We start from the raw sequence: 25,922 nt of genomic DNA on the forward strand, positions 1-25,922 counted from the left end.
ATTTTGTTCAAGAAGCAAGTATCATCAAAAGAAACACTCTTTTTTTGTATGAAAGGTTATAACGATATAGACTTTGCAATGGTTCCATTGGCATGAGCAACACATGCTCAAGATCGATCCCAACTTTTATTTTCTTTAAAATTAGAAAATAATTATTAGGTAACAATAGATAAACTTATTTTACATGTTATAATGATACAAAGGTATGCTCAAACTGAATAGTACATGAGAGCATAAGGAGCACACCACAAAATATACAACAATTAACTGTTAAGTCAAACTCTCTTCCTATGCAATGGTATTTTATATATAAATAAATAACAACAGCTTTGTGATGTCCAATGCATATAATGATCAGTAGCTTGCATTTTTAATAAAGAGGCTCTTATCTCTTCCTTATTCATAGTATTTGCAAGCATCAAAAGAAAACCTAACCACATGATTTTGAATAAAATCACCACATAAAGACCAATCATCTAATGATCTAATGGCATCATCTATTTCTTTTATATCAGTTTCATCCTCCCATATATTAGATTCAATTGTTCCATATGGAGGACTACTAGGCAATGAAGGATCAGCATTACTTGAAATAGTATAAGAAGGGTTTTTCATGGGAATTTATGTGTTACCATTGTCGGGAGTAGAAGATGGGTAGCTACTCCATTCTTCCTCCACTTGTTCTTCTTTATCATCTTCTTGGGGTTAAGTGTGCATCCCCTATCATCCTCTTCATCCACTTGTTCTACTTTATCCTCCTTCTTCTTTTTCTTCCTTGGCACTCTTATGGCAACAACTTTGTGTGTACCAACTCATTGGGAATCCAAGTGCATTGTGTTGTATCAAGCATATTTTCCTGGTGACTCGAGGGTTTATATCAAACTCTCGTGGAATTGGCTTAAAAGCTGAATTCTTCCTATGATCCTATCCTCTTCTAGCAACCTGCAAAATTAAGTTCTTGCCTTGTGTCCTCAACTCCACCGTGTGGTTTTCAAGCGCAAGGTTTCGTATTAGTAATCAACACTCCCTCTATCATAAGTAGAACCATTAACAAAAGAAACTTCAGTAGGGAATGATACCTCTTCATTACCTTTAATTATCAGAGTTTATAGCATGTACTTGAATAGGAAAACATGGTCCATCAGTATTAAATTTATAGCCACCTTCAGAGCGTTTCTTCAACTCAGAAATTTTCATGCCCTTCTCCTTGAGGGACTTTGAAGCTTCCTCCATAACTATATTAGATAATTTATGAATACCTCTTCCATATATAATATCTTCATCGATATGCCAATCATCGTGATTTTGTCTGATGGTATTAAGTAATTCCTTAGCTTCTTCCACAGTCCTCAGATTCCATAATTTCATCAGACATTGAGTTGCATAAATCAGGAGTAGCTTCTTTATCCTTATCAACCTCCAACAAATCTATTTCATTACTACTTGACATAATGGATAATGGAGAACTAGTATGAACAATACCTTTATTTTTAGTAGCAGGAGTAATTGCAGCTTGAGGCGAAAAATGTGGTCTAGAAAGTAAATCCGTACCTTTCCTTGTAGTGAAGGGCCTAAGATCCTTCTTAGCAGGTTCCTTATTCTTTCCCATGATGAGAAACAAGTAAGTGTAACAAGTAAATGATAACAAGTTTTCTTACCAATAAAGCTAAGCTCCCTGACAACGGTGCCAAAAAATGTCTTGATATCCACAAGTATAGGGGATCGCTGAAATCTTTGATGTGAAGTATTACCCAAATTTATAGTTCGACTCAAGGGGAACACAAGAATACCAATAAGACTTTAACAATTGAGACGTCACTCTCAACCACACATGTATATCAATAAACTCAAAAAACAACTGGTGATTTACATCAGTTGATTCAAAGCAGTAAAAGCAATCAGTAAATAAAAGCAGCATAATTCCAGTTTTCACCGGAAGTAGTAATGTAAAACTTGCAGTGCCTAATGCATAGGCATGTGGCAGCAATGGGGTGATATATGGATGATATTGATCATGTAATGTAATCCAACTAACATAGCACTCATCTATAATTCAGTTGTGTGTATGTGTGTGCTCCAAATATAGTTATGCGCACTAACTAAGAGAATTTGCATAACATATATATTGTCCAGCTTGCCCATTTCACCTGGGCCAACTTGGAACTACAATCAATTAAGGTATACCCTTCTGAATATACCGGAACAAAGCATTAAGGTACATGAACACACATAATCGTCGACATTACTACATCTTATCTTGTTTTTCCCCACCTATCACCTTAGGGATTCGCATGATCAACATAATAACAAGTGATACACCTCGTAGATAAATACCAAGCTCACATATATGATAAAGCAATATAAGTTCAGTACTGAAATCATGTCACTCGGGCCCTAGTAACAATCATTAAACATAGCAAAGGTGCACCAACACTCATACAACAATATCTTCAAGACGAACGCCTAAAATCTCGACACATACGAAGGATTACATGATCAATCTCATCCAGAACCAATCCACCTCTAAACCTATAGAGAACTACTCACTCATGGTGATGGGGAGTGAGTCCATGATGGTACGTTGGTGATGATGTCGGTGGCGGTGATTATAAAGAAGCCCTCGAAATCCCTCTCTCCAGGGTGGAGAGCAGGATCAATCTGGTCCCCGAAACAAAGATCTTGGTATCGGCGGCGCTCTGTTTCGCAAAACTTCTTGTCCTTCTAGAGGGTAGGTTTTTAGGGTATATAAGTCATCTTGCGATGGGGGGAGGCGAGACGATGATCGAGGGCCGAACGGCCACAGGTGGCGTGGCCAAGAAGTGACGATGATCGAAGTTTTCCCGATTTTATTTCCTGCAAAAATTTGATAAAAAGGAGACTTTGCTAAAAACAACATCAGATTCAGCAGTTTCTATCCAAATATGGTGAGATTCCGGACTAATTCATTGAGCAAAGTGCTTGGAAAAGTAGATACATTTGGGATGTATCACGAGCGCGGCCCAATACGGTGTCCGGTGTCCGGTGTCCCGAGCCCATCCCCGCTCCACAGGGGACGCTCCGGGCGCGCCGGACAACTCAGCTAGAAGCAAGGCGGGGAGTGGCGGCCCCGACGAGTCATTGACACGGAAGTCTAAAACCAGTCGCCTACCTCTGGTCAACCGACGTTAAAGGCGCCTAGGCTTTCCCAGGTGGCGTAGTGGAGCTTCTCGTCGCGCATGGCCGCGTGGCCATCCGCGCCGGCGTTTGTTGCGGCCAACGCCACGCTTCCGGACTTCTTCCGTGCGTAGTACGACGCCGACATGAACAACACCGACGGCCTTGTCGGCCGGAGGAACACATGGAGCAAGGAGGGGCGCGTCCTTTTCTGGAGCGTTCCCAGGCGCACCCTCTCGGCCATCGTCGACAACATCCAGAGCAACGCCCCAAGGTTAGAGATGCCACCTTCTCCGCCGCCATCTCCTCGGGCATCTGTAGAGAAGAAAATGATGAAAAGTGTATTAAAATCTAGCCAAGTCGATCTCAAAAAAATAAAGAAAATAAATCTAGCCAAGTCCAGACTCCCAGCAACAAGATGGAATGCAGCCAAACCAACCGGTCAAACAAAACCAGCCGGTTAACCCGACTCGAGATCGATCTCCCTTCTTCCTTCCTCTCCAGCAGTAGCCAGCCTCCCACTCCTCTCCGCGGCCATGGAGCCCGATCCGAGCCCCGATCCCGCCCCGGCCCCCGCCGCCGACGAAGCCCTCGCCGCCCTCTCCCTCCGCGCCGCCGCCGACCTGCCCCCGGACTTCGCCGCCCCCGAGATCGACGACGACGACGACGACGAGGGGTACGCCACGGCCGCGTCCAGGGGCGGCAGCAGCACCGCCGCCTGGAAGGAGGAGATGGAGGGGCTCGAGGAGGACGCCTACGGGGACGCCGGCCCGCCCAGCCCCAGCAGCAGCGGCTACGCCGGCGAGCGGGGCAGCAGCCTCGCCTCCAGCGGCGCCGGCGGCATCGAGGAGGAGGACGCCGCCACCCCGCCCAACGCGCCCGGCGCAGAGGACTGGGCGCGCGGCAAGAAGCATGCCGACGAGGTCGATCACAATCAAATTCGCTCCCCCTCTCTCTTTTCTTATGTTATTATTACAGTCGCACCATTGTTTTCTGTCTTGTGCCTACTTCGCTTGTCTATCTACGGAATAATTCACCGCTCGATTCATCCGTCGTCAGTCGTTAGTGTTGACATCATCAAGTAACATTACTTCTGAATCCTGATGCATATTCATGCTCACTGCTCCGTATTACTCCCAATCTGCTTCGACAATCTATGTATGCTCTCTGACATAGTGATATTATCTATGAAGTAGCATACTAGCATGTAGTTGTTTCTTTTAAAAAAGGTTTCTGTTAATTAAAGGGAAAATATGTTGCTGACATTCACCCATTGCCGCTTCCAGCATGCAGGCTGGAACCGAGCCTTGCAACACCACGTAACTCGCTGCTCTACCACTAATCTGAGCAATGTATTGCGCTATTGTCATCTCGGATGACAGCGGGCTGGACCCCTGAATTTGATTCAGAAATGTAGCTCTTCCTCTTTATTGTCTTGCCCATGAGGCTGTTGAATCTTAGCCTGCTTGATAATCTATCCCCCCTGCCAAAATCCTCCAGGTTTTCTGCATTCACCAGTGCCACCGTCTTTATGTAATTTGGCACTGATGCTCCTGCACACTGTTTAGTATCTACAGATCTAAATATTACCAAACTGGTTGTATAGAATATTCCACGACTTCGTTCTCTACTTGCCTTTTGGTATCTTTGGTGGCACTCGAGTGAATTTTGAATGTGCTGCAGCCTGTCTGCTGGAAGTGTAGGTGCTGTGTCATCCTGACTCTGTTCGTTAATGTTTTTAGGATGATGCTTCAGCTTCATGGAGGAAGAGGAAAAAACATTTCTTCATTTTGAGCAATTCTGGCAAGCCAATATACTCTAGGTAGTAAAATCTCATGGGAAACAGAAATTTATGACGTAGTTTACCAGGAACGGCGCAGTTTCTTAAGAAAAACAAATTACTCAGCATGTTATTCATAAACTTTCAGGTACGGAGATGAGCACAAGTTAGCTGGGTTTTCTGCTACACTGCAAGCGATAGTTTCCTTTGTCGAGAACAGGTATGCAGTTCGGTTTTTGGTGATTGCAGTGATTTCATTTTTCTTCCTTCACTTTCTCATGTGGGCTGTGCTGAAATTTTCCTCTTGGTGACCTTTTTGTTTTCATCCAGTGCTGACCATATCAAATTTGTTAGAGCTGGAAAACACCAGGTCAGGCGCCCTTCCTTTTCTGAAATTTACAGTGTTCTTTTTATCTTATTTCAGAAGGAGAACCTCTTTATGTGCTAACTATAATATTCTAAGTTGATTTTACACTGTCCTTTCAGATAGTTTTCCTTGTCAAAGGTCCAATTTATTTAGTTTGTATAAGCTGCACTGAGGAGTCGTTTGAAGGATTGAGGGGCCAACTAGAGCTCATGTATGGTCAGGTGCTTCCACTGTTGCATTCATCTTAACACATTTGTAGTTTGTGCAATTTTTTACTGCAGTTATAAGTACTACTTTATCCATTCTTATCCTGATTTCTCTGTTTGCAGATGTTGCTTATTTTGACAAAGTCAGTCAACAGGTGCTTTGAGAAGAATCCCAAGTTTGATATGGCACCACTGCTGGGTGGCACAGATGCAGTTTTCCTTTCCCTTATACGTGCATTCAGCTGGTCAGTTTGTTTCCTTATCGTTTCCCTGACACTCATGTATGCTGTATACGTTGTAGACTTTAGTGCTTAAACTGAAAGCTTATTGAACCGTTCTGCAGGAATCCTGCTACATTTCTTCATGCATACACATGCCTTCCCCTTGCCCAACCAACAAGACAGGCTGCTAGCGCAGTCTTGCAGGACATTGCTGATTCTGGAGTTCTATTTGCACTGTTGATGTGTGAGCACAAGGTTAGTCCAATTTCCTGTCATCGTAGTGTACTGGAATCTTGCTTCTTTGCTATGTCTCTTTTTTATTACAGTTACTTCTGAACACCTTTTAGGTGCCACTTGAACTATCTAGAGGTTGGTACAGCAAGGGCATAAAACTTAATTTATTGTTAGTCAGTCAGTTTTATCTTTTACCATATCCAAAGTGATATGCCACACCTCTGAGAAGTTTTGTATCAACCTTGCAATTTGTGTTCTTTGGTATCACCATATCATAAATTTAATGATCTCTCCAGTAATCAACAGTTTTTGTGCTCTGTAACATACTAACTTGACAAAGGGCATCAATCCCATTATAGATTGCTTCTTAATCATGCTACCATTTGCTATATGTGTTTCTGGCATCCCATCATGAGGCCCATAACTTTATCCATACCAAATATTGAACTTGTTAGTGCTAGCCTTTGGATATGTTCAACATAAATCATTTTTTTCGTTAGTCTTCTGCCTTCAATGTTTCTGAGTCACATTCTTGGTTAATTTCAGGTAATTAGTCTTGTGGGAGCACAAAAGGCAACATTACATCCTGATGATATTTTACTACTTTCAAATTTCATATTGTCCTCTGAATCTTTTAGGTAATGAAGACATGTTCTCTGAGATGAAAAGCCTTGGTCTAGAACCACTCTTCTTAAAGTTTTATCTGTTTATTGCAGGACTTCGGAGTCTTTCTCACCCATTTGCTTGCCAAGATACAATTCTATGGCCTTCCTATATGCTTACGTTCATTTCTTTGATGTGAGTAAAATATGTGCATGCAAACTCAATTCAGCGTTTCGACAATATCTTCGTTATGAGCATCATGATATGCATGTCTGACGGTCCTGATGGATACTGAAGTTTTGTATGCAGTATCAGTCAAATTAACTTCTTTATTTAGCATTGGGAAATTCTATCAGATTAACTGATCTTTTCTCCATGGCAGGAAAACACGTACGTGACTCTTCTTACTCCGAGATCAGATGCCTTTTATGACTTAAAAGATTCAAGGTGAGCTGTACAATAAAATGTCCAAGACATGCTTTAAATATTACAAGATGCTGAGTGTGTTCTTCCTAACGCATATATGGAACTGAGACAATTATTCTTGTGTGAACAATGTGTAGGGCCCGCATTCAGGATGTTCTATTGAAATCAAATGTCCTTCTTGAAGTCCAAAGGTCTTTGCATGAGAATGTACTGCGTGTCGAAGATGTCCCAATGGAACTTTCTTCTCAACCTACATCTCCGCCTGCACAGTCTTCTGAAATGGCAATTGGTGGACCAGCTGGACTTTGGCATTTTATATACAAAAGTGTCAATCTTGACCAGTATGTATCGTCCGAGTTTGCGTTGCCCATAAGGAGTCCAAAGGAACAGAAGCGGTATTGTATATTGATGACCATACAGTATTTATTTCTGTATTAGTGAACTATCTTTGAGACAAAACCTGTTGTTTACAGATTGTACAAGGCTTATCAAAAGTTCTATGCTTCAATGCATGATAAGGCAACTGGCCCCCACAGGACTCAATTCAGACGAGATGAAGATTATGGTGAGTTGCCCACGGGTAGCAGCGCTCAACGACTCATTTGTCGTGTTCTAAAAAACATTGACATATGAAATAGTTTTAGTCAGTTCCCTCTGTGAGCTATTATGCTTATTTAGTTTTTTTTTGTGTAGCTTTTTATAATGCATAGAATCTCTCATAGCCAATTAACCTCTAATAAATGCTGTTGGGATATCGATATGTTCTCATAAAAGTGTGAAAAAAGACTACAAAAACTATGAATTAACAGAAAGATACAAATATATTATTTGAATATTTGATTAAGTTGCACATGTGTTCCCCCAAATATGTGATATATATTGCACTATGCCACTACAGTTGAACGGGAAACCATTTTAACTTCTTATTCTGCTTGCTGTATGAGTCCTAGACCAACATAGCTTCTTATCCAAATGACATAATTGTGGGATATCAACTTCTGCAAGCATACAGAACACCGTTCTGAAACAATGCAGATTGTGCCTCTATCTGTTTGTATGACAGGATTTTAAATGTCAGTGTATACGGTAATATTTTTTGTCGTGCTTCTCTTTTGTTCATTACCGTGAAACTAGTTTGTGTAAACACCTAAAAGGACTGAGGTAGAGAATTACAACTATCAGAGAAATAGTAGTAATATCATCCATCCTGTTCATGTGCCCATGTTCATGCAAACTACTAGCTGTTATGATGCACCAGATAAGTCACTCGCTGCAGTAGTGGTTCTGTGGCATTAGTGTGCTACTAGGACTGCCCTTGTTATTAGGTTCTTGAATTTGCTAGCTTTGGGGTCATGATATTCATGAATGTGATAAGTTTACTATTTACATAATTGCCCTTCCGTTGCAGTGTTATTTTGCTGGATAACCCAAGATTTTGAGCTGTATGCGGCCTTTCACCCACTGGCTGACAAGGTTGGTGTCTTGCTACCTGCTACATTCAGTTTAGGGATGGGATTAATGCACACAGTAAATCTTACTTTGGGTACATGTATTTTTGCAGACACAAGCTATCAAGACATGCAATCGCGTATGCCAATGGATCAGGGATGTAGAAAACAAAGTGTTCGTATATGGAGAAAGCACCCTTGCCTGGTGATACTTTGATGTAAATTCATATACTCTATTGTTATCTTCTATCGAGTTTTTTCATGATTTATGTACTCATTATACCGACACAGGCAATACCATCACTGTTGGGGAGATATGTGAGGCTTTAGGTTTGTCTCTGTAACATTCTCGCAATACTTATATTTACGATCATGGTTCAGGACAATTTCAAGCCTTTAATTGTTTTTCTCTTTTTATCTCGTTGCTGTGGTTGGACCATTGGAGCCATTTCTCATTCCTTCTTATGCCCGCCCAGTAACTGGAACATGTACTCCCTCCGTGGAAAAATAGGTGTCTCAACTAAAATGCATCTACGTACATCTGTATATAAACAAAAGTGAGACACCTATATTTAGACGGAGGTACAATGAATTGGCAATACAGAGAATAATGCAGTTTCAAATGAAATCACAGAAAAATAGGTGACATTTGCTTGTGTGAGGACATTTGGTAACAATGCAGTTTCAAATGAAAATCACAGAAAATGGCAACCACCTCAACTAGTCTGAAAGCACACCAGTTTAAAATAATAGCATCATCGGTAGAGAATGTAACCTTACAATAGCATGCGCAACAACAAAAAGTTGAAGACGGATGTGAGAAACTAATGGGTCGACCATGGCAAACCCATGGAAGCTCCAGAGCCTGAGGGTGCCGATATCATGGCGTTGGTCAGCGCTTGTGCCTGTGGTGGGTTGCGCCACCTCGGCAGCGGCCCTGCCACCATCAGGTTCTGCAGCAGAGGCCCAGCCTCCATCACCGCTTGCACAAGGCGACCCCTCGGCGGCAGTGGCCTCTTGGCCGCCAGCAGGTCAAGCTGCGCCGCCACTGCACCTCTCCTATTCACCATGGCCGCAGCGTGACCCACAGAGGATGGCTGGGCTGAGTGGGAATTACCGAGGGCAACCGGCATCTTGGTCGCCAGCTGCGCCGGTGCTGCAGCGCTTGGATGCTCGTTGATGGCTGCAGCTTGAGGCACCATGGATGGCACGAACAAGGCCGCCGGGGATGAGGACGCCAGAGGGCTCCGGCCTGAGTCGCTGCTGCTTGACATCACCGCTTCCAGCTCGCGGGCGAGGAGTAGCTGGTGCTGCTCTCGGAGCAGGTCGCGCTCCTGGGCGGTGTGGCGGATGAGCTCCGCCAGCGCTTTCATGTCCTGCTCCTTGTGGCGCTCCTCCTCCCTAGCCGCCTGCAGCTCCGCCGTCGCTGCGGCTAGCCTCTGCTTGACCTCCTCCACGCTCTGCCATGGCACAACAGCACATGAAGCAAAAACAAAAAAAGGTTGAACGGAAGTGGAGAAGATTAACTAACTTGGCAGAGACGAAAAAAAACCAGGCACCATGCATGCAATTCTCGGTTGAGACCTAAGAGAGAAAACATGGAGTGCAGGTGCGGAAGAAAGAAGACGGTGGTGAACAATAACCTGGTGAGAATGGAGATCCTGCGGCGGAGGCGGCGGCCAAAGGGAGGCGAGAGACGCGTCCATGGTGATTGAGAAGTCTCCAAACCCCAGCGGCAGCGGTTCCATCGCCATTGGTCGTCTGCTCTGCTCTTCTCTTCTCCCTTAACCTGTGATGACGATCTGCGGTAGGGTGTTGCGTCGTGGCCAAGGAGTAGATAGATAGATGGCCAAGGGAAAAGCTTAGCACGGTGCTGGCGGGCAGAGAGATATATGCTGCGCGCCGAGCCAAAGGTAAATAATGCAGAGGGATTTCCTTCCTTGTTTCAAAGTTTCCAAGTTTCCGTCTAATATATGCGTAAAAAAAGGGAATGTAAATATATATATGGAATGTGCAATAATACACCTACCATTTGTGCAGCCGATTGATAGAGGAGGATGAGGCCGGCGTGCATGCATTGCATATATCCCAATTCATTTGCACGCGGAAATTAAAGAAGGGAAGATGCTGGTAGGGGAGGAGCTGATCTCTTTCCCTCTTTCTTTTCCCTTTCATGTCTCCTTGTCCTTGGGCCCCATATAAAAAAAACATGTCTCCTTAGGCCCTCACCTCAGTCTGCAAGGGCATATGACTGGTAGTCCACATCAAATGAAAACAGGCTCCGGGAAGAAAAAAGATGGATTCGATTGGTTGCCTGTTCCACGCCCACGTTGTAGCCAGTGCGTTTCAAATCACTTTTATATAACCTTCAATTTCGTGTCCATGCTTGAAGCGTTTTTACCCAATTTTGTTAAATTCATTGCACTCGGTCCATAGTTTTAAATTTGTGGAGTAGCTTCACCTCTCCATTTCACAATACTCTCATATTGTAAGTTTTTGTTTCGGTGGTATAGTAAGGTGTTCATTTGTGTTTTGTGCCTCTAATATAAAACTGAAGGTGTTTATGTGCATCTTCTTTTGTGTCTCACATCAACCTTTGTCACCTTTCTCGGCTCCCACGGCCTCGTTGGCCTGTTCCCGGAGGTGCAAACGGTCGAGGTGTTCGGGGCCGCGTGTCTATCTTCATGTTGATCCACTCGCTGCGCCAGCAACGCTCACTATGCATGTGTGGTCACCGCAGACCTGCGCAACCTTGAGCACCTCCTCGAGATCAAGTTCGGGAACTTCTCCTACATCTGAAGCACTGTGCGCGACCTCCTCGTCGACAACATCTTTGGTGCCACAATGGGAACGAAATGAAACCACAATGCAGGTCGCGCGTACATGGCACATTCATACATGCTGGCCTGTGGCGGGCCCACATGTCAAACTCATGCACGCGGCTGTGACTGCGTGCGTCGTTTGTCTGCGCGCGCCTGCCTACGTGCGACGACATGGCCACGTACTCTGTCGTTCTAACTTGTTTCGCGTGAATTATGCGTCGATCCATGCATGGACAGGACACGCAGATTTGGGCGCCGCACTGGATATGCATGTCGGCTCACGATCGTGTCTGAAACAAACAACGAACTTGCTGCTATTCCTAGCATCCTGTCCGCACCCGTGCACGTACGTACGTACAATTATTATGTTGAAAACAATTCACGCACGTACTGTACCACACAGCTAGCCGCAGCGCAGGTGTTCACACGTTCTGCACTAGTCCACCGGCCGGCCGGCAGTCGGTAAGCTCAATCACAGAAAAAAAACTCAATGCACCAAAATGAACGACACTGATAAGTGATAAGTGATAATTGTTGCTTTTTCTTAGTTCCGAAACTGAAAGTTGTTGCTACGAGGTTCAAAAAAATGTTCAGAACTTCGAAACGTATATGTTACAAGTACACTTGGAGTCTTGGACTACTCTCCCTCTATTCCTTCTTTTATGGCACCTCTTTTTTATGATTTAATTTAGACGTCGAATTGACTACTAATATTGTAGGAATGGATAATGCCACGCGGGGTGGGGTCTTGACTCTTGACTAGTCCCGCCAAATGCATGACAAAGAAATTGGGATCAATGCATACTCAGGGAAGATCGATGCTCTGAGTTTTTACCATGCTAAACAAATTAAGATAAAGAGAAGGCAAAAGAAAAAGTCAAAGAGAGGCCTAAGACAATGGAGACCCAAAGAAAGAAGAAGAGGCCTAACACAAACATTGCTAACTGTTTGGAGTGATGTAGATGGGAATAAGAAAATTCATTTAGCCTACTGGCCTTATATATGTTTGAAAAAAAGAGTTTGGGGGTTTAGGCATTCCTAACCTCCAAGATCTGAATATTTGCCTTTTAGGATCATGGGTTAAAAGGTATATTCAAGCAGAAGGGAATTTGTGGAGAAAAGCAGTAGATGCCAAATATAATACTAGGAATCCAAACATTCTTTGTTGCTAGGATGCCCACCCCTCTGTTTTCTGTAAAGGGGTGATGTTGGCAGCAGAAGCTGTTAAATTTGGGTATAAATAGCATGTATGGAATGGCAAATCCATTCGTTTCTAGGAAGATACATGGTTTGGAAATATTCCTTTAGCAGCCCAGGTCTTTGACATTTACTTTATATTTAATCAAGAAGCTAAAACCATTGATGAGTTGTGGGATGGTAATCAACTTAGATGCACTTTTAGAAGAACCTTCTCTGATGACTTGATCATCCAATGGCTAGAGATTTTAACCATTGCTGCATCAATTGTCTTATCTGAGCAGGAGGATCAAATGATCTGGATGTATGAATCCAATGGGGTTTATTCATCAAAATCTTTCTATGCTATAATCAATTTTAGAGGTGTTAAACCTATTTACCTGCCTGCTGTCTAGAAGTTGAAAATTCATCCTAGGATTCAAAATTTTCTTTGGTTACTTTCTCAGAATAAAATCATGACCAAGGACAACTTGAGACGCAGAGGTATCCCAAAATCTTTAGAATGTGGTTTGTGTAATGAATAGAATCTGTGACACACTTGTACTTTGATTGCATTGTATCTAAACTCCTTTGGAATGATGTACACATGATCTTTGATATTATGATCACTGACTATCTAGGCATTGCTTCCAAATGGTTATGTGAGTCCAGATATATGCAATTCAATGTTGTTTCATCTGCTGTCCTTTGGAGTATATGGAACAATAGGAACTCTATTGTGTTTAACAGAAAAACTTGGTTAAATATGAAGCAGGTGTGGCATCTAACCCTGGGATACTTCAGGGATTAGAAAGTGCCTTTCAAGGATCAGGAATGGGCACACCTGGATCAATTCAAACACCTGCTGATAAGGAAGCTAAATATGCCGATGGAGTTGGAGCCAAACTGAGCTGCCAGTCCTTCGGGTGGATTTCTTCCTGGAAGCCGTGTGCATCACTGGCACGGAGGGAGAGCTACTCTTGCTTACCTCTAGGAACATCCTGAATATGATGCCGTGCATATGGTGATGGGATAATCCCTCTCGGCTTCTCCAAGGACATGATCTAGGTGGTAGCTATCGAAGTATATATGAGAGTTGCCTTTTATCTGTAATAGTTTTGAGTTTACCTGGTGTGCCAAAACTAGAGTTCGGTGATCTAAAACCTTGGCAAGGACTCTTGGTTTGTGAGTGATGGCTTGCTCTCCTTGATGGCCATTTTGCTTCTCCTTTTAGTTTCATCTTAGCTTTTGGTTTGTAAAAAGCTATGGTTTCTCTGTTTCAATGAAATGAAAGGCGCCGGGGAGCGGTCCCTGTTTTTCTAAGAAAATAACTAGCGCACCATGAAAGACGGAAGAGGGAGCTATGATTACCAACATAACATATCACTATGGACTCATCCTCTCGAGAGTAGATGAACTATGTTTACCAATGTACCTGCACACTTACCACTAGCTACATGCACACTTACCACTAGCTACAGGTAAACTTTATATTTTACCAACCTGCTCAAGCTAGTAAAGGAGCCTGACCCAGAGGCATGAAATTCACCCTCACTTGAATCAAAACAAAACAAGGGCATCATAGCTCCAAGAACCATTCATTGAGCTCTATTCTTAAGTTCGAGATGTCTCGCACGACTTGGACCACCATTGTGGCAGAGAAGTTTGGAGTTAGCCTCAATGAGTCTTTGCAGGACTCAGTAAACGACCAAACCTTCCTCATATATTTTCTACATAGGACCACGTCAAGCTCTGTCGAGTCGACTGGACCTAACACTAGTGGAGAAGAGGCCTTTGGTCCCAAGCAAATGTCCCCGTTCGGAACCAAACCGGGACTAAAGGTGAGCATTGGTCCCGGTTCGTTTCGCCGTGGGCGACCCCACGCACTGGCGCCTGTCCGTTAGCGGCCTTTGGTCCCTGTTTGTACTAAAAACCGGGACTAAAGGGTCGGTGGCAGGGCGCGGCAGGCCGTGTCAGGCGTCGGAACCCTTTAGTCCCGGTTTGTGGTACAAACCGGGACCAAAGGCCCACCCTTTGGACCCGGTTTGTAATACAAACCGGGAAAAAGTCCCCAATCTGGTTATATAACCTTGCCCCTACCCAAGTGTGAGCCACACTTAGCCATTTTTTCACTTTCTTCACAAGGGTGTATTGCTCTCCTCTCTTCTTCACATGCACAAGAGGTGTTCGATGAAATGCTTAAGAGGATTTGCCACTTGAGTTTACACAAATCAAGCCACACTTAACTTGCTTTTTTCTTTTTCGTCGAGGTTAACAACTTTATCCTTTTCATCTGTAATTGATAAAATGCATGTGTATATATACATCGTGATGTTCTGTAATGGTTTTGATCAGCTTAATTATATCATGCAGATGAATCGGCAATGGATGTACATTGACCGACGGTTTGACGAGTTCACTTCGGGTCTGGATAATTTTATGGCCTTGGCGGAGGCAAACAAACATGGTGGCTTCATGTATTGTCCATGTGTTGACTGCAAGAATACCGTAAATTACGCTCACTCGAGTCTCATTCACAACCACCTTCTGCGATCCGGTTTCATGCCCAGTTACTATTGTTGGACCAAGCACGGAAAAAGAGGGGTTATGATGGAAGACAATGAAGAAGAGGAAGAGGATGATGACGGTTATCCCAATTTCCCTGAATACGATGATACTGCAGAAAGCAATGAAGACAATGAAGTAGAAGATCAAGAGGCACCAGATGAGCCTGCTGATGATGATCTTGGTCGGGCCATTGTTGATGGAAGGAGAGAATGTGAAACTGTAAAGGAAAGGTTGGCCTTCGACAAGATGATAGAAGATCACAACAAATTGTTATACCCAACTTGCGAAGATGGCCATAAAAAGCTAGGCAGCACACTGGAATTGTTGCAATGGAAGGCAGAGAACGGTGTCACTGACTCAGGATTTGGGAAGTTGCTGAAAATAATTAAGAGGAAGCTTCCAAGGGGTAACGAATTGCCCGTCAGTACGTACGAAGCGAAAAAGATTATCTGCCCTCTAGGATTAGATGTGCAAAAGATACATGCATGCATTAATGACTGCATCCTCTACCGTGGTGAGTACGGGAATTTGGATGCATGTCCGGTGTGCACTACATTGCGGCATAAGATCAGACGAGATGACCCTGGTGATGTTGAGGGCGAGCGCCCCAGGAAGAGGGTTCCTGCCAAGGTTATGTGGTATGCTCCTATAATACCACGGCTGAAACGCTTGTTCAGAAATAAAGAGCATGCTAGGTTGTTGCGATGGCACAAAGAAGACCGTAAGAAAGACGTGATGTTGAGGCACCCTGCTGATGGTTCCCAATGGAGAAAAATCGATAGAGAGTTCCCAAACTTTGCACAGGATGCAAGGAACTTAAGGTTTGGTCTAAGTACAAATGGCACGAATCCTTTTGGAGAGCAGAGCTGCAGCCATAGCACCTGGCCTGTGACTCTTTGTATATATAACCTTCCTCCTTGGTTGTGCATGAAGCGGAAGTTCATTATGATGCCAGTGCTCATACAAGGCCCGAAGCAACCCGGGAACGACATTGATGTGTACCTGAAGCCATTAGTCGAAGAACTTCTACAGCTGTGGTCCCTAGCATGTGTACGTGTGTGCGACGATCACAAGCAGGAGGAATTTGACCTAAGAGCGCTGCTTTTCGTAACCATCAATGACTGGCCTGCTCTTGGTAACATTTCAGGACAGTCAAACAAGGGATACAATGCATGCACGCACTGTTTACATGAGCTCGAAGGTGATTATTTGGAAAAATGTAAGAAGGTCGTGTACCTGGGGCATCGTCGATTTCTTAGGACTACCCATCCCGTAAGAAAGAAAGGCAAGCATTACAACGGTGAGGCTGATCACCGGAGGAAGCCTCCCCAACTTGATGGTGTTGATATATTTGGTATGGTCAAGGATCTAGATGTAATATTTGGAAAGGGTCCTGGCGGACGGTCTGTTCCGAATGACGTTGTCGGACAGCGCCCATGTGGAAGAAGAAATCTATATTTTGGGATCTACCCTATTGGGAAGTCTTAGAGGTCCGCTCTTCAATCGATGTGATGCACGTGACAAAGAATCTTTGCGTGAACCTGCTAGGCTTTCTGGGCGTGTACGGGAAGACAAAAGATACACCAGAAGCACAGGAGGACCAGCAACGTAGGAAAGACCCCAAAAAACTGCATGAGAGAGTTAAAGGACGTCATTACTCCAGCTACGCTCTTACAAAAGCAGAGAAGGAAATATTTTTTGAATGTCTGAGCAGTATCAAGGTCCCGTCTGGCTTCTCCTCCAATATAAAGGGAATAATAAATATGGAGAAGAAAACATTCCAGAACCTGAAGTCTCATGACTGTCACGTGATAATGACACAATTGCTTCCGATTGCATTGAGGGGGCTTCTACCGGAAAATGTTCGACTGCCCATTGTGAAGCTATGTGCATTCCTCAATGCAATTTCTCAGAAGGTAATAAATCCAGAAGTTCTACCGAGGTTGCAGAATGATGTGGTCCAATGTCTCGTTAGTTTTGAGCTGGTGTTCCCACCATACTTCTTCAATATTATGACACATCTCCTCGTTCACCTGGTCGATGAGATTTCCATTCTCGGTCCTGTGTTTCTACACAATATGTTCCCCTTCGAGAGGTTCATGGGAGTCTTAAAAAAATATGTTCATAACCGTGCTAGGCCAGAAGGAAGCATCTCCAAGGGCTATGGAACAGAGGAGGTCATTGAATTCTGTGTTGACTTTATTCCTGACCTTAAGTCGATTGGTGTTCCTGAATCGCGGCATGAAGGGAGACTAAGTGGAAAATGCACGCTAAGAAGGAAATCAATGATATGTAGGGACGGGATTTCTTTGACTTAAGCACACTACACAGTTCTACAAAGTTCCACCTTGGTGGCTCCGTATATCGGTGACCACAAGAACTTTCTACGCTCCCAGAACCCGGGGCAGTCGAACGATTGGATTAGACGTGAACACATGTCGACTTTCGGCGGTTGGTTGCAAAAACATCTCCTGAATAACAAAGATATTGAAGATCAAATTTGTACTTGCTGGCCCAGACACCATCTTCGACTGTAGTGACTTTCCAAGGGTACGAGATAAATGGGAATACATTTTACACGATCGCCCAAGATAAAAAGAGCACCAACCAAAACAGTGGTGTCCGATTTGATGCAATAATGAATGAAGGCCCAAATGACACATATTATGGTTACATAGAGGATATATGGGAACTTGACTATGGACCTTCTTTTAAGGTCCCTTTGTTTAGGTGCAAATGGGTCAACAAAACAGGAGGCGGGGTTCAGGTAGACAAGTTGTATGGAATGACAACAGTGGATCTCAACAATCTTGGGTATAGAGACGAACCATTCGTCCTAGCTAAGGATGTGGCCCAGGTTTTCTATGTGAAGGATATGTCTACCAAACCAAGAAAAAGGAAACATAAGGAAACAAATACATCAAACGATGAGCCAAAGCGCCACATAGTTCTTTCTGGAAAAAGAAACATCGTGGGAGTGGAGGACAAGACAGACATGTCAGAAAATTATAATAAGTTTGATGAAATTCCACCCTTCAGAGTGAACATTGATCGAGTCTGGCCATGTATCTTAATTAATTTTCAGTTGAGCTCTGTACTTTAATTCCATGTATCTGGCGGGAAACTTTTCTCATCATCAGCGTCTGCCACAACGACTTTATTGAAAATACAATTAAAATAGATAAACAACTAGTCTAGTCGATCTACTCGTCGTCGGAGGTTGTCTCGGTCCAAATGTCGTCCCACCGAGGGTCGTTGTCGGCCCAAGTTGTATTCAGGTTGTCGAGCTCGAACACGGTGACGGCCCGACGGTGGCGCCTGTTGGACCTACGATGTGCCCGGAGGTCAGCGAAGAACGCGTCGGTGTTGTCGACGTCGTTGGGGAACTGCGCCCTCCACTGGCGCATCAACTCCTCGTCGTGCTCGGTGATGGCGATCCGGCGCTGCACCTGGCGGTGGCGGCGACGGTCCTCGTCATCGATGAGGCACGACGTCGGCGCGAGGAACTCCGCCTCCTCTAGTGATTCGACGTCTGGGAAGTTCATGTCGCGCCGTGGCCGCCGAAATCGCCATGCGGCCGCGTCGTAAGTGCGCGCCGCCAGCTCCGGGGTGTTGTACGTGCCGAGGGTGAGCTGGAAGCCACCGACGCGCATCTCGGCGTAGAACCTACCGTTCGGACGCGCTCGGACGCCACGGAAGCCGGATGAGCTGCGACGGCGCGGCGGCATCCCGGCGACGAATGAACAGAGGCGACGGCGACGTGTGGTTCCGCGCGCACGTGGCGCTTTATAGCACAGCGACGCGGCAAGTTTGGCGACAGGTGGCGCGGGGAAGCGGCGGGATGTGGCACGTGGAAGCGGCATCTACACGTCGCACGCCTGCGGCGGTGGGGCGAGGCACGTGGAAGCGGCGGCGACAGGTGGCGCGGGGAAGCGGCAGGGCGTGGCACGTGGAAGCGGCATCTACACGTCGCACGGCGGTGGCGGCGGGGCGAGGCACGTGGAAGCGGCGGCGACACGTGGCATGGGGAAGGGACACGTGTGGCACGGCGGCAGCGGTGGCTAGTACATGGCGGTGGCGGTGGTGGCCAGTACACGGCGGTGGCGGCGGTGGCCAGTACATGGCGGTGGCCAGTACACGGCGGTGGTGGTGGCGGTGGTAGCCAGTACACGGCGGTGGCGGCGGTGGCCAGTACACGGCGGTGGCGGCGGTGGCCAGTACATGGCGGTGGCCAGTACACGGCGGTGGCGGCGGTGGCCAGTACATGGCGGTGGCCAGTACATGGCGGTGGCCAGTACACGGTGGTGGCGGCGGTGGCCAGTACACGGCGGTGGCGGCGGTGGCGGCGGTGGCCAGTACATGGCGGTGGCCAGTACATGGCGGTGGCCAGTACATGGCGGTGGCCAGTACACGGCGGTGGCGGTGGTGGCCAGTACACGGCGGTGGCGGCGGTGGCCAGTACATGGCGGTGGCCAGCACACGGCGGTGGCGGTGGCCAGTACACGGCGGTGGCGGTGGCGGCGGTGGCCAGTACATGGCGGTGGCGGTGGTGGCCAGTACATGGCGGTGGCGGCCAGTACATGGCGGTGGCAGTGGTGGCCAGTACATGGCGGTGGCGGCGGTGGCCAGTACACGGCGGTGGCGGCGGTGGCCAGTACATGGCGGCGGCGGCGGTGCACACGTGTGGCACGGCGGTGGCCAGTACGTGGTTTTTTTTTTAATTTGAAATAAGGCGGGAACGAATTTTTTTCAAAAAATTGGCCTTTGGTCCCGGTTTGTAATACAAACCGGGACTAAAGGCCTATTTTGCGCGCGCAGCGAAAATCGCAGCAAAATAGGCCTTTAGTCCCGTTTTGTATTACAAACCGGGACCAAAGGGGGGCCTTTGGTCCCGGTTTGTAATACGAACCGGGACCAAAGGCGGGGCCAGTATAAAAGAAAACACTTCGTTTCCGCGGAGATCAATCCCGCGGAGACGAAGCGCTAGAGCGCCGCCAGGCTGCCCAACTGCCGTGCGCCATCGCTGCCGCCGCCGCGCGCGCCATCGCCGCCGCCCTCCCGCGCGCCACCGCCTCCGCCACCGCACCGCCCGTCGCCGTCGCCACCGTGCCCGCGCCCGCCGTCGCCATCTACCGCCTCCGTCTCCGCCACCGCGCGCCCGCCGTCGCCGTCGCGCGCGCCCGAGCCGCGCCGCGCCCGCCACCGCCCGCCCCCGCAGCACGGCCGCCCCGCGGCCGCCTCTCGCCGTCCGCCGCGCCCCCGGCCGCCACCTCGATCCGCCGGTAAGCGCCGGCGCCGCCCACCCCGCTCTCCTCTTTTTTTTTATTTAATTGTTAGATTAATTAGTTAATTTGTTAGGTTAATTGTTAGATTAGTTAGTAAAATAGTTAGTTTTAGTGTTAGAAAAATTTGTTAGGTTAATTGTTTGATTAGTAAAATTGTTAGGTTAATTGTTAGATTAGTTAGTAAATAGTTAGTGTTAGTATTATAAAAATTTGTTAGGTTAATTGTTAGATTAGTAAAATTGTTAGGTTAATTGTTAGATTAGTTAGTAAATAGTTAGTGTTAGTATTAGAAAAATAGTTAGTGTTAGTGTTAGAAAAATAGTTAGTGTTTATGAGAGCCGTCGCGCCGGTAACCACTACGCTCGCGATGGCGCCCCCAAAATACGGTAGTGCCGACGCTCCTGCCGGCGCCCCCAAAATAGAGAGTATGTAGTGCCGGCGCCCCCCCAAACGGTAGTGCCGGCGCCGACTAACATAAAAGTAGTGAAGTTATTTTTTTTATGTTAACGTTGATACATATATATATATGATTTGTTTTCGTAGCTACGATGCCGCGACAGCCGCCGCGTCGTGGTAGGACTATTCTAGAGGAGACGCAGCAGATGGGGGAGGTCCGGGACTGGGCTCCGCCGGGGTGGCACTGGGAGGTCTTAGCTTCCGGGGCGCGCACCTTGGTGCGGAATCCGGGTCCCGTCGTCGACCCGGATATTCTCTGGTGGAGGTCTTATGGGCCACGGTCGTTTCAGAGGGAGCCGGCCCCCGCCGGAGGAGGTAGCTCAGCGCATTGCAGCGGAGGACGAGCACGTTCGCCGTTACATGTATGCGTTAGACACCATGTATAGGACCAGATGGTCAGTTATGCAGGGATCTCATGTTAGCTATGCTCCCGTTGTTGTTCCGTGGCTTTGGGGGTTCACCCGGCGCGGCTCAGGACCCGGTCGGCGCGTTATAGGACCCGGTCGACGCGGTTGAGAGGTTGTAGTAGTGATTGATGTATTAGGGTTAAATAAACATGAACCCGATCTATGTACGCATGTAACTGCACTATCTGCTTTCAGCACTATATTATCGATCCTTACTTAAGAACTACATATGTAACTCCATTTTGAGGTTTCTGCATTATCCTTAATTTGATCATATGATGGTTCCTATATATAGCTTGCAAGTCGTTGTAGAAAGCATGGTGGGACAGAGAGATGATACTCAAGAAAATTTCATGGCTGACCTCATAGCCAACGGTACTCTGGATGATCGCGACGACGACGTTATTCCAGATGATGGCGGTGACGATGTCACCGCAACTTTTTTGAATGACTTCGGTGAGGGAGCGGAGAATATTGAGGAAGAAGATCCTAATGGCGCCGGTGAGGAAGAAGATCATCATAATGGCTTCGGAACCGTAGTTACCCAGGTATATAAATTAATTAAGCCGCTGTTGATCGACTAGATGCATTAACTAATTAAATTGTACTGACTATGAATTATTTCTTTTTTAGCCCTCCGGATCGAGCACTTCTTCTGTAAAGTCGAAGAAGCGAGGCCCGGCCAAAAAGTTGGACGACGGTGTTAGGCACGACATCACCCATATCGCTAAGGATGGTAAACCGATTGCTCCAGAGAAAGGTGCAAAGTCATTTATAGCTCAATGCGGAGTGCTTGTTAGGGACCACGTCCCGATCGCCGTTCGAGAATGGAACAAGCCGAAGGGACTAGTGTTGTCTGCAGAGGAAGAAGCTCAAGGTCTTTATATCGATGATGTAGCCAAAGACAGCATTCTGACCAAGCTCATGTCACATTTCAACATAGTACCAGAGGGGGATGCCGCTGAAGAGGCAAAGATGGAGCAGGCCCTCCGCGACTGTGCCAAGAAGAAGATGGCCGAACTATTCAAGAACCACAAGAAAAGATTGCGCGGCTTTATCAAGAAAGACAAGATTCCGGACAGTGAGAAGGTAAAAAATCACTGGGACGAATTCGTGAAGTACATCACGGAGTCAGAAGAATTTAAGAAAAGGTCGGAAACAAATAAGGCAAATGCTGCGTTCAAGCTATATCACCAAATTCTGGGTCCAGGTGGATACAGGGCTAACCGTCCTAAGTGGCAGGCAGCTGAGGCGGAACTGACCAGTAAAGGGATCAGATTAGGGACACACGGTTGGATCGAACGGTGAAAGGAGTGGTTCTACGGGATTGGGGGAACGTTGCATCCAGAAACAGGGAAGTGCATCTATAAGAAAGCTCATCTGAAGGTTCCCATTGAAGCCCTGGAACAAGCACATAGGGAAGTGGAGGAGGGGAGGTTTCAGCCCGAAAGAGAGAACGATGAGCTGACACGCGCCCTTCGGAACAAAGAACACGGCGGACGAACACGAGGCACAGAAGGCTCCGTTCCGTGGAAGTATGGCTTTCCTGCGGAAAGAAAGAGATTTCCTGATAAAAGCCATGAGAGGAGAAAGGCAAGGGAAACAGACCGCATAGCGTCCTTAGAGGAGGGTTTTATCACCATGAAAGCCCAATTAACCATGGTAACCCAAGTACTTACATCCCAGATGGCTCAGGGGCATGCTGTAGATCCTGCATTGCTCAATGCTATCGTCCCGCTGCAATCTCAACAACACCGGAAAAGCAGCGTGGCTTCCACTCAGCAGGTGGATAATGATGATGATGACCAGGTGGTCGAGCCTCCTCGCTACCCCCCCATGGATGATCTCACTAAGAGCCGTCTTTGTGAGCTGCATGTTAAAGTTTTCAACCTATCCTTCAAGGCGGCGGTCGACATCCTCTTACCTACAAGGTCTTACCATTGCCGTCCGGTCCAAGACGACTTTGCTGTTGTGATGGTGGATGAAGTGTTGAGAGATTATGAGGGGTTGGTGCTTGAGCACCCTGCAGGTGAAGATGGGGAAATCAAAGAACTGGGAGAAGCCCGTAGAACCACCGTGCAATGGCGGAAGGAGAACATTGTGTTTCCAGGTGAGAAGCCACCAAGCAGGCCACCTCGTCCGCCTCCTCCGCCACCTGCGCAGTCTCCTCGGCGTGATGATTCTCCTCTGCGCGATGATGATTCCCCTGTGCATGAGCAGTCTCCTCCGCGTGAAAATACTCCGCTGCCTCCTCCTCCTCGTCAGGAGACTCCACCGCCTCCACCTAAGCAAAAGAGGAAGCTAACCGCGGCACCTCCTACAGCTCCGAAGAGATCATCAACTCCGATGAGGGCACAGACTCCAGAGTTGTTACCACATGAGCAGACTGAAGAGCAAAAGGAATTTCTTGCGTCAAAGAAGATGTTCATTCCACCGCATACAGTGAAGCACTTTGCCGAGACGAGAATGAAGAGACCTGAGCTGAGAGCTGATTATGACCGCTCTCTTGGACAGTCCTCTAGAGCGAGCAAAGCAAAAAAAGTCGCCCAGCTTGGACAACAGGACATTCAGGCCATACCCCACTTCGTCGTGCAGCCCTATGATGATCCAGAGACGGCATCGATGATCGAACGGGAGGCTAGAGCTCAGGGAGCATCAGTTGAGTACGAAGATTACTATCCAACGGCTCAAGTGGTAAACAAGTATAGATACAGATCTGATCTCGTCAAACCTGGCGAGCTCGCGCGTCTAGGGACTCAGATGCGAAGGTTGCATATGAATGGTACCTGAAAGCCTGTCGAAGAGGTGATCGCTACCTCACGGTGTATCTTAGAGATGAGCATTACTTCCGGGGGAACGAGGAGATAAACATTGAGTTAGAAGAACTGTTTCAGTTATTCAATCAAGACGCCCTCGACAAAGCTGTCATCAGTTGCTACTGCCTGTAAGTGATTTATTTATGTAATTAAGTCTGTAGCTCAGCTCATTCATTTGCACTAACAATTATCCTCACTATATTCTTTGTGTATGCTATACATTTAATTATGCAGAATGAAGAAGCTCGAATGCAAAAGAGGCAAGCTCCTCGAGCTGGGGTTCATTGACCCAGACACAGTTCATGAAGTTATGGTTCAACAGTACCCCAAGGACACAGACGACAACATGGTAATGTTTTTAGTGAAGCAAGCAAACAAAGAGGATATATTCTTTCCCTACAACTTCAAGTGAGTGTTATATATAACATACATTATGCTTGTGCAGCTTCCACTTTATTCTCGTAATCATTGAGCTATGCTTGTGCAGATTCCACTTTATTCTCCTAATCATTGTTCTTCACAAAGGAGTCGTAAATGTCATGGACTCGAAACGTAAAGAACATGCGGAATGGGCGGACATGGCTGCCATCCTCCAGAGGTAATTTCAATCAATTTCGTATTGGCATCTTCATCTGTTCTAATTCGACGATATCATCAACTAATCAATAACTCATTTACTTATTATTTTTTGCCGGGCTGGGCTTGGAAACGGTTCATCAATACTGTTCCGGGTAAATGGAAACTGGAGCTTACATTTCAAGATTACCCTGTAAGTAGTACTATATATATAGCTATGTCCGTGAAACTCTATATATGATATTTACTTTCAATATGATGCTTGATTATTAGTTTGATCGAACTATTTTTTCGTAAAGTGTATGAGGCAGGAACCCGGGAATAACTTATGTGGATACTACGTCTGCACCTTCATTCGTGAAATGTCCTGTCCCAAGGGTGGGGATGCCCGTATACACCACACTCGTGTACGATAACAAATTTTCACAATTAATCTTAATTAGTACCATCTATTGTATTGAATTCCATTCATATATATATATTGATCTCCTTTTTAAAATATAGATGATACGCCTGCGGGACACTCTCATAACGGAGGATCAAATACGAGCAATTCAAGAGGAAATCGCGGGATTCTTTCTTACCGAGGTCATTGCCCCAGGTGGAGAGCACTATGCGCAGGTCGTAGCTATATGTTGAGCAACTTCGTAGAAGCTAATAGATTTAGTAAAGAGATCCGACTTTATATTGTAAATATGCATGCATTACGTGTACTGTTGACGATGTCTATATATATTCACGACGATATTTTGTGGTTTCTTGAATGATATATATGCATTGCTGAAACTCTGCTGCGGCAGAGAAACGCCCTGTTTCTCTGCCGCGGCGAGCTTCGACCTAAACCTGTGCCGCGACAGAGAAATAGCAATTCTCTGCCGCGGCAGAGAACCTCCAGGCCCGGTTCGTACCACGAACCGGGACCAAAGGCCATCCACCGCGAGCGTCCTGGCCGCACCACGTGGCGCCGCCTTTAGGCCCGGTGCAACTTTAAACCGGGAATAAAGGGGGACCCTTTAGTCCCGCCTAATTGGTCCCGGTTTGGAAACCGGGACTGAAGGCCCATACGAACCGTGCCTATAGCCCCGTTTTCAACTAGTGTAATATGAAGACTCGTTGCAACAATGTTGCCAACGACACCCCAACAAATAATATGTGAGATGATATTGTCATAAAAAAACATTCAGAAAAACTATTGACTACGAGTCCAATAATATATTATTGTTTTCTTCTCGAAAGTAAGGAAATCATATTTTTCTCTCTGTACTCTCAAATGGATGCTTGCCGCTGCTGACACTATGCAAGGCCCACTAGTCAGCTGCACGCGAGGGACGGTACCACGACCGGAAATCACTTATTTGCAGAGTGGGCAAAAATACAG

General features: G+C 46.2%; 2 protein-coding genes across 2 annotated transcripts; one reads left to right on the plus strand and one right to left on the minus strand.

The window, feature by feature from the left end:
* The first annotated feature begins 3,608 nt into the window (after positions 1-3,608).
* Positions 3,609-8,824, plus strand: LOC127346140 (vacuolar fusion protein MON1 homolog). Its single transcript, XM_051372677.2, has 15 exons — positions 3,609-4,076; positions 4,896-4,975; positions 5,082-5,153; positions 5,264-5,303; positions 5,420-5,521; positions 5,630-5,751; positions 5,850-5,982; positions 6,508-6,599; positions 6,678-6,759; positions 6,947-7,011; positions 7,128-7,385; positions 7,464-7,555; positions 8,399-8,463; positions 8,552-8,643; positions 8,730-8,824. The coding sequence occupies exons 1-15, from the start codon at positions 3,690-3,692 to the stop codon at positions 8,758-8,760; spliced, it is 1,713 nt and encodes a 570-aa protein (XP_051228637.1). The 5' UTR covers positions 3,609-3,689; the 3' UTR covers positions 8,761-8,824.
* A 438-nt stretch (positions 8,825-9,262) lies between these two features.
* Positions 9,263-10,331, minus strand: LOC127346141 (uncharacterized). Its single transcript, XM_051372678.2, has 2 exons — positions 10,082-10,331; positions 9,263-9,898 (listed from the first exon to the last, which is right to left on the minus strand). Exons 1-2 carry the CDS (start codon positions 10,190-10,192, stop codon positions 9,263-9,265), a joined length of 747 nt encoding a protein of 248 aa, XP_051228638.1. The 5' UTR covers positions 10,193-10,331.
* Positions 10,332-25,922: the final 15,591 nt, after the last annotated feature.

This window comes from Lolium perenne, chromosome 3 (assembly GCF_019359855.2).
Source record: "Lolium perenne isolate Kyuss_39 chromosome 3, Kyuss_2.0, whole genome shotgun sequence".
NCBI classification, from domain to species: domain Eukaryota; kingdom Viridiplantae; phylum Streptophyta; class Magnoliopsida; order Poales; family Poaceae; genus Lolium; species Lolium perenne.

Bases quoted from the DNA above. Each gene is read 5' to 3' on its own strand.
- LOC127346141 (XM_051372678.2), bottom strand. From the start codon at position 10,192: ATGGCGATGGAACCGCTGCCGCTGGGGTTTGGAGACTTCTCAATCACC. The intron at 9,899-10,081 runs GTTATTGTTCAC...GTGCCATGGCAG, and splicing joins AGGATCTCCATTCTCACCAG to AGCGTGGAGGAGGTCAAGCA.
- LOC127346140 (XM_051372677.2), top strand. From the start codon at position 3,690: ATGGAGCCCGATCCGAGCCCCGATCCCGCCCCGGCCCCCGCCGCCGAC. The intron at 5,304-5,419 runs GTCAGGCGCCCT...CTGTCCTTTCAG, and splicing joins TTAGAGCTGGAAAACACCAG to ATAGTTTTCCTTGTCAAAGG. The intron at 6,760-6,946 runs GTGAGTAAAATA...TCTCCATGGCAG, and splicing joins CTTACGTTCATTTCTTTGAT to GAAAACACGTACGTGACTCT.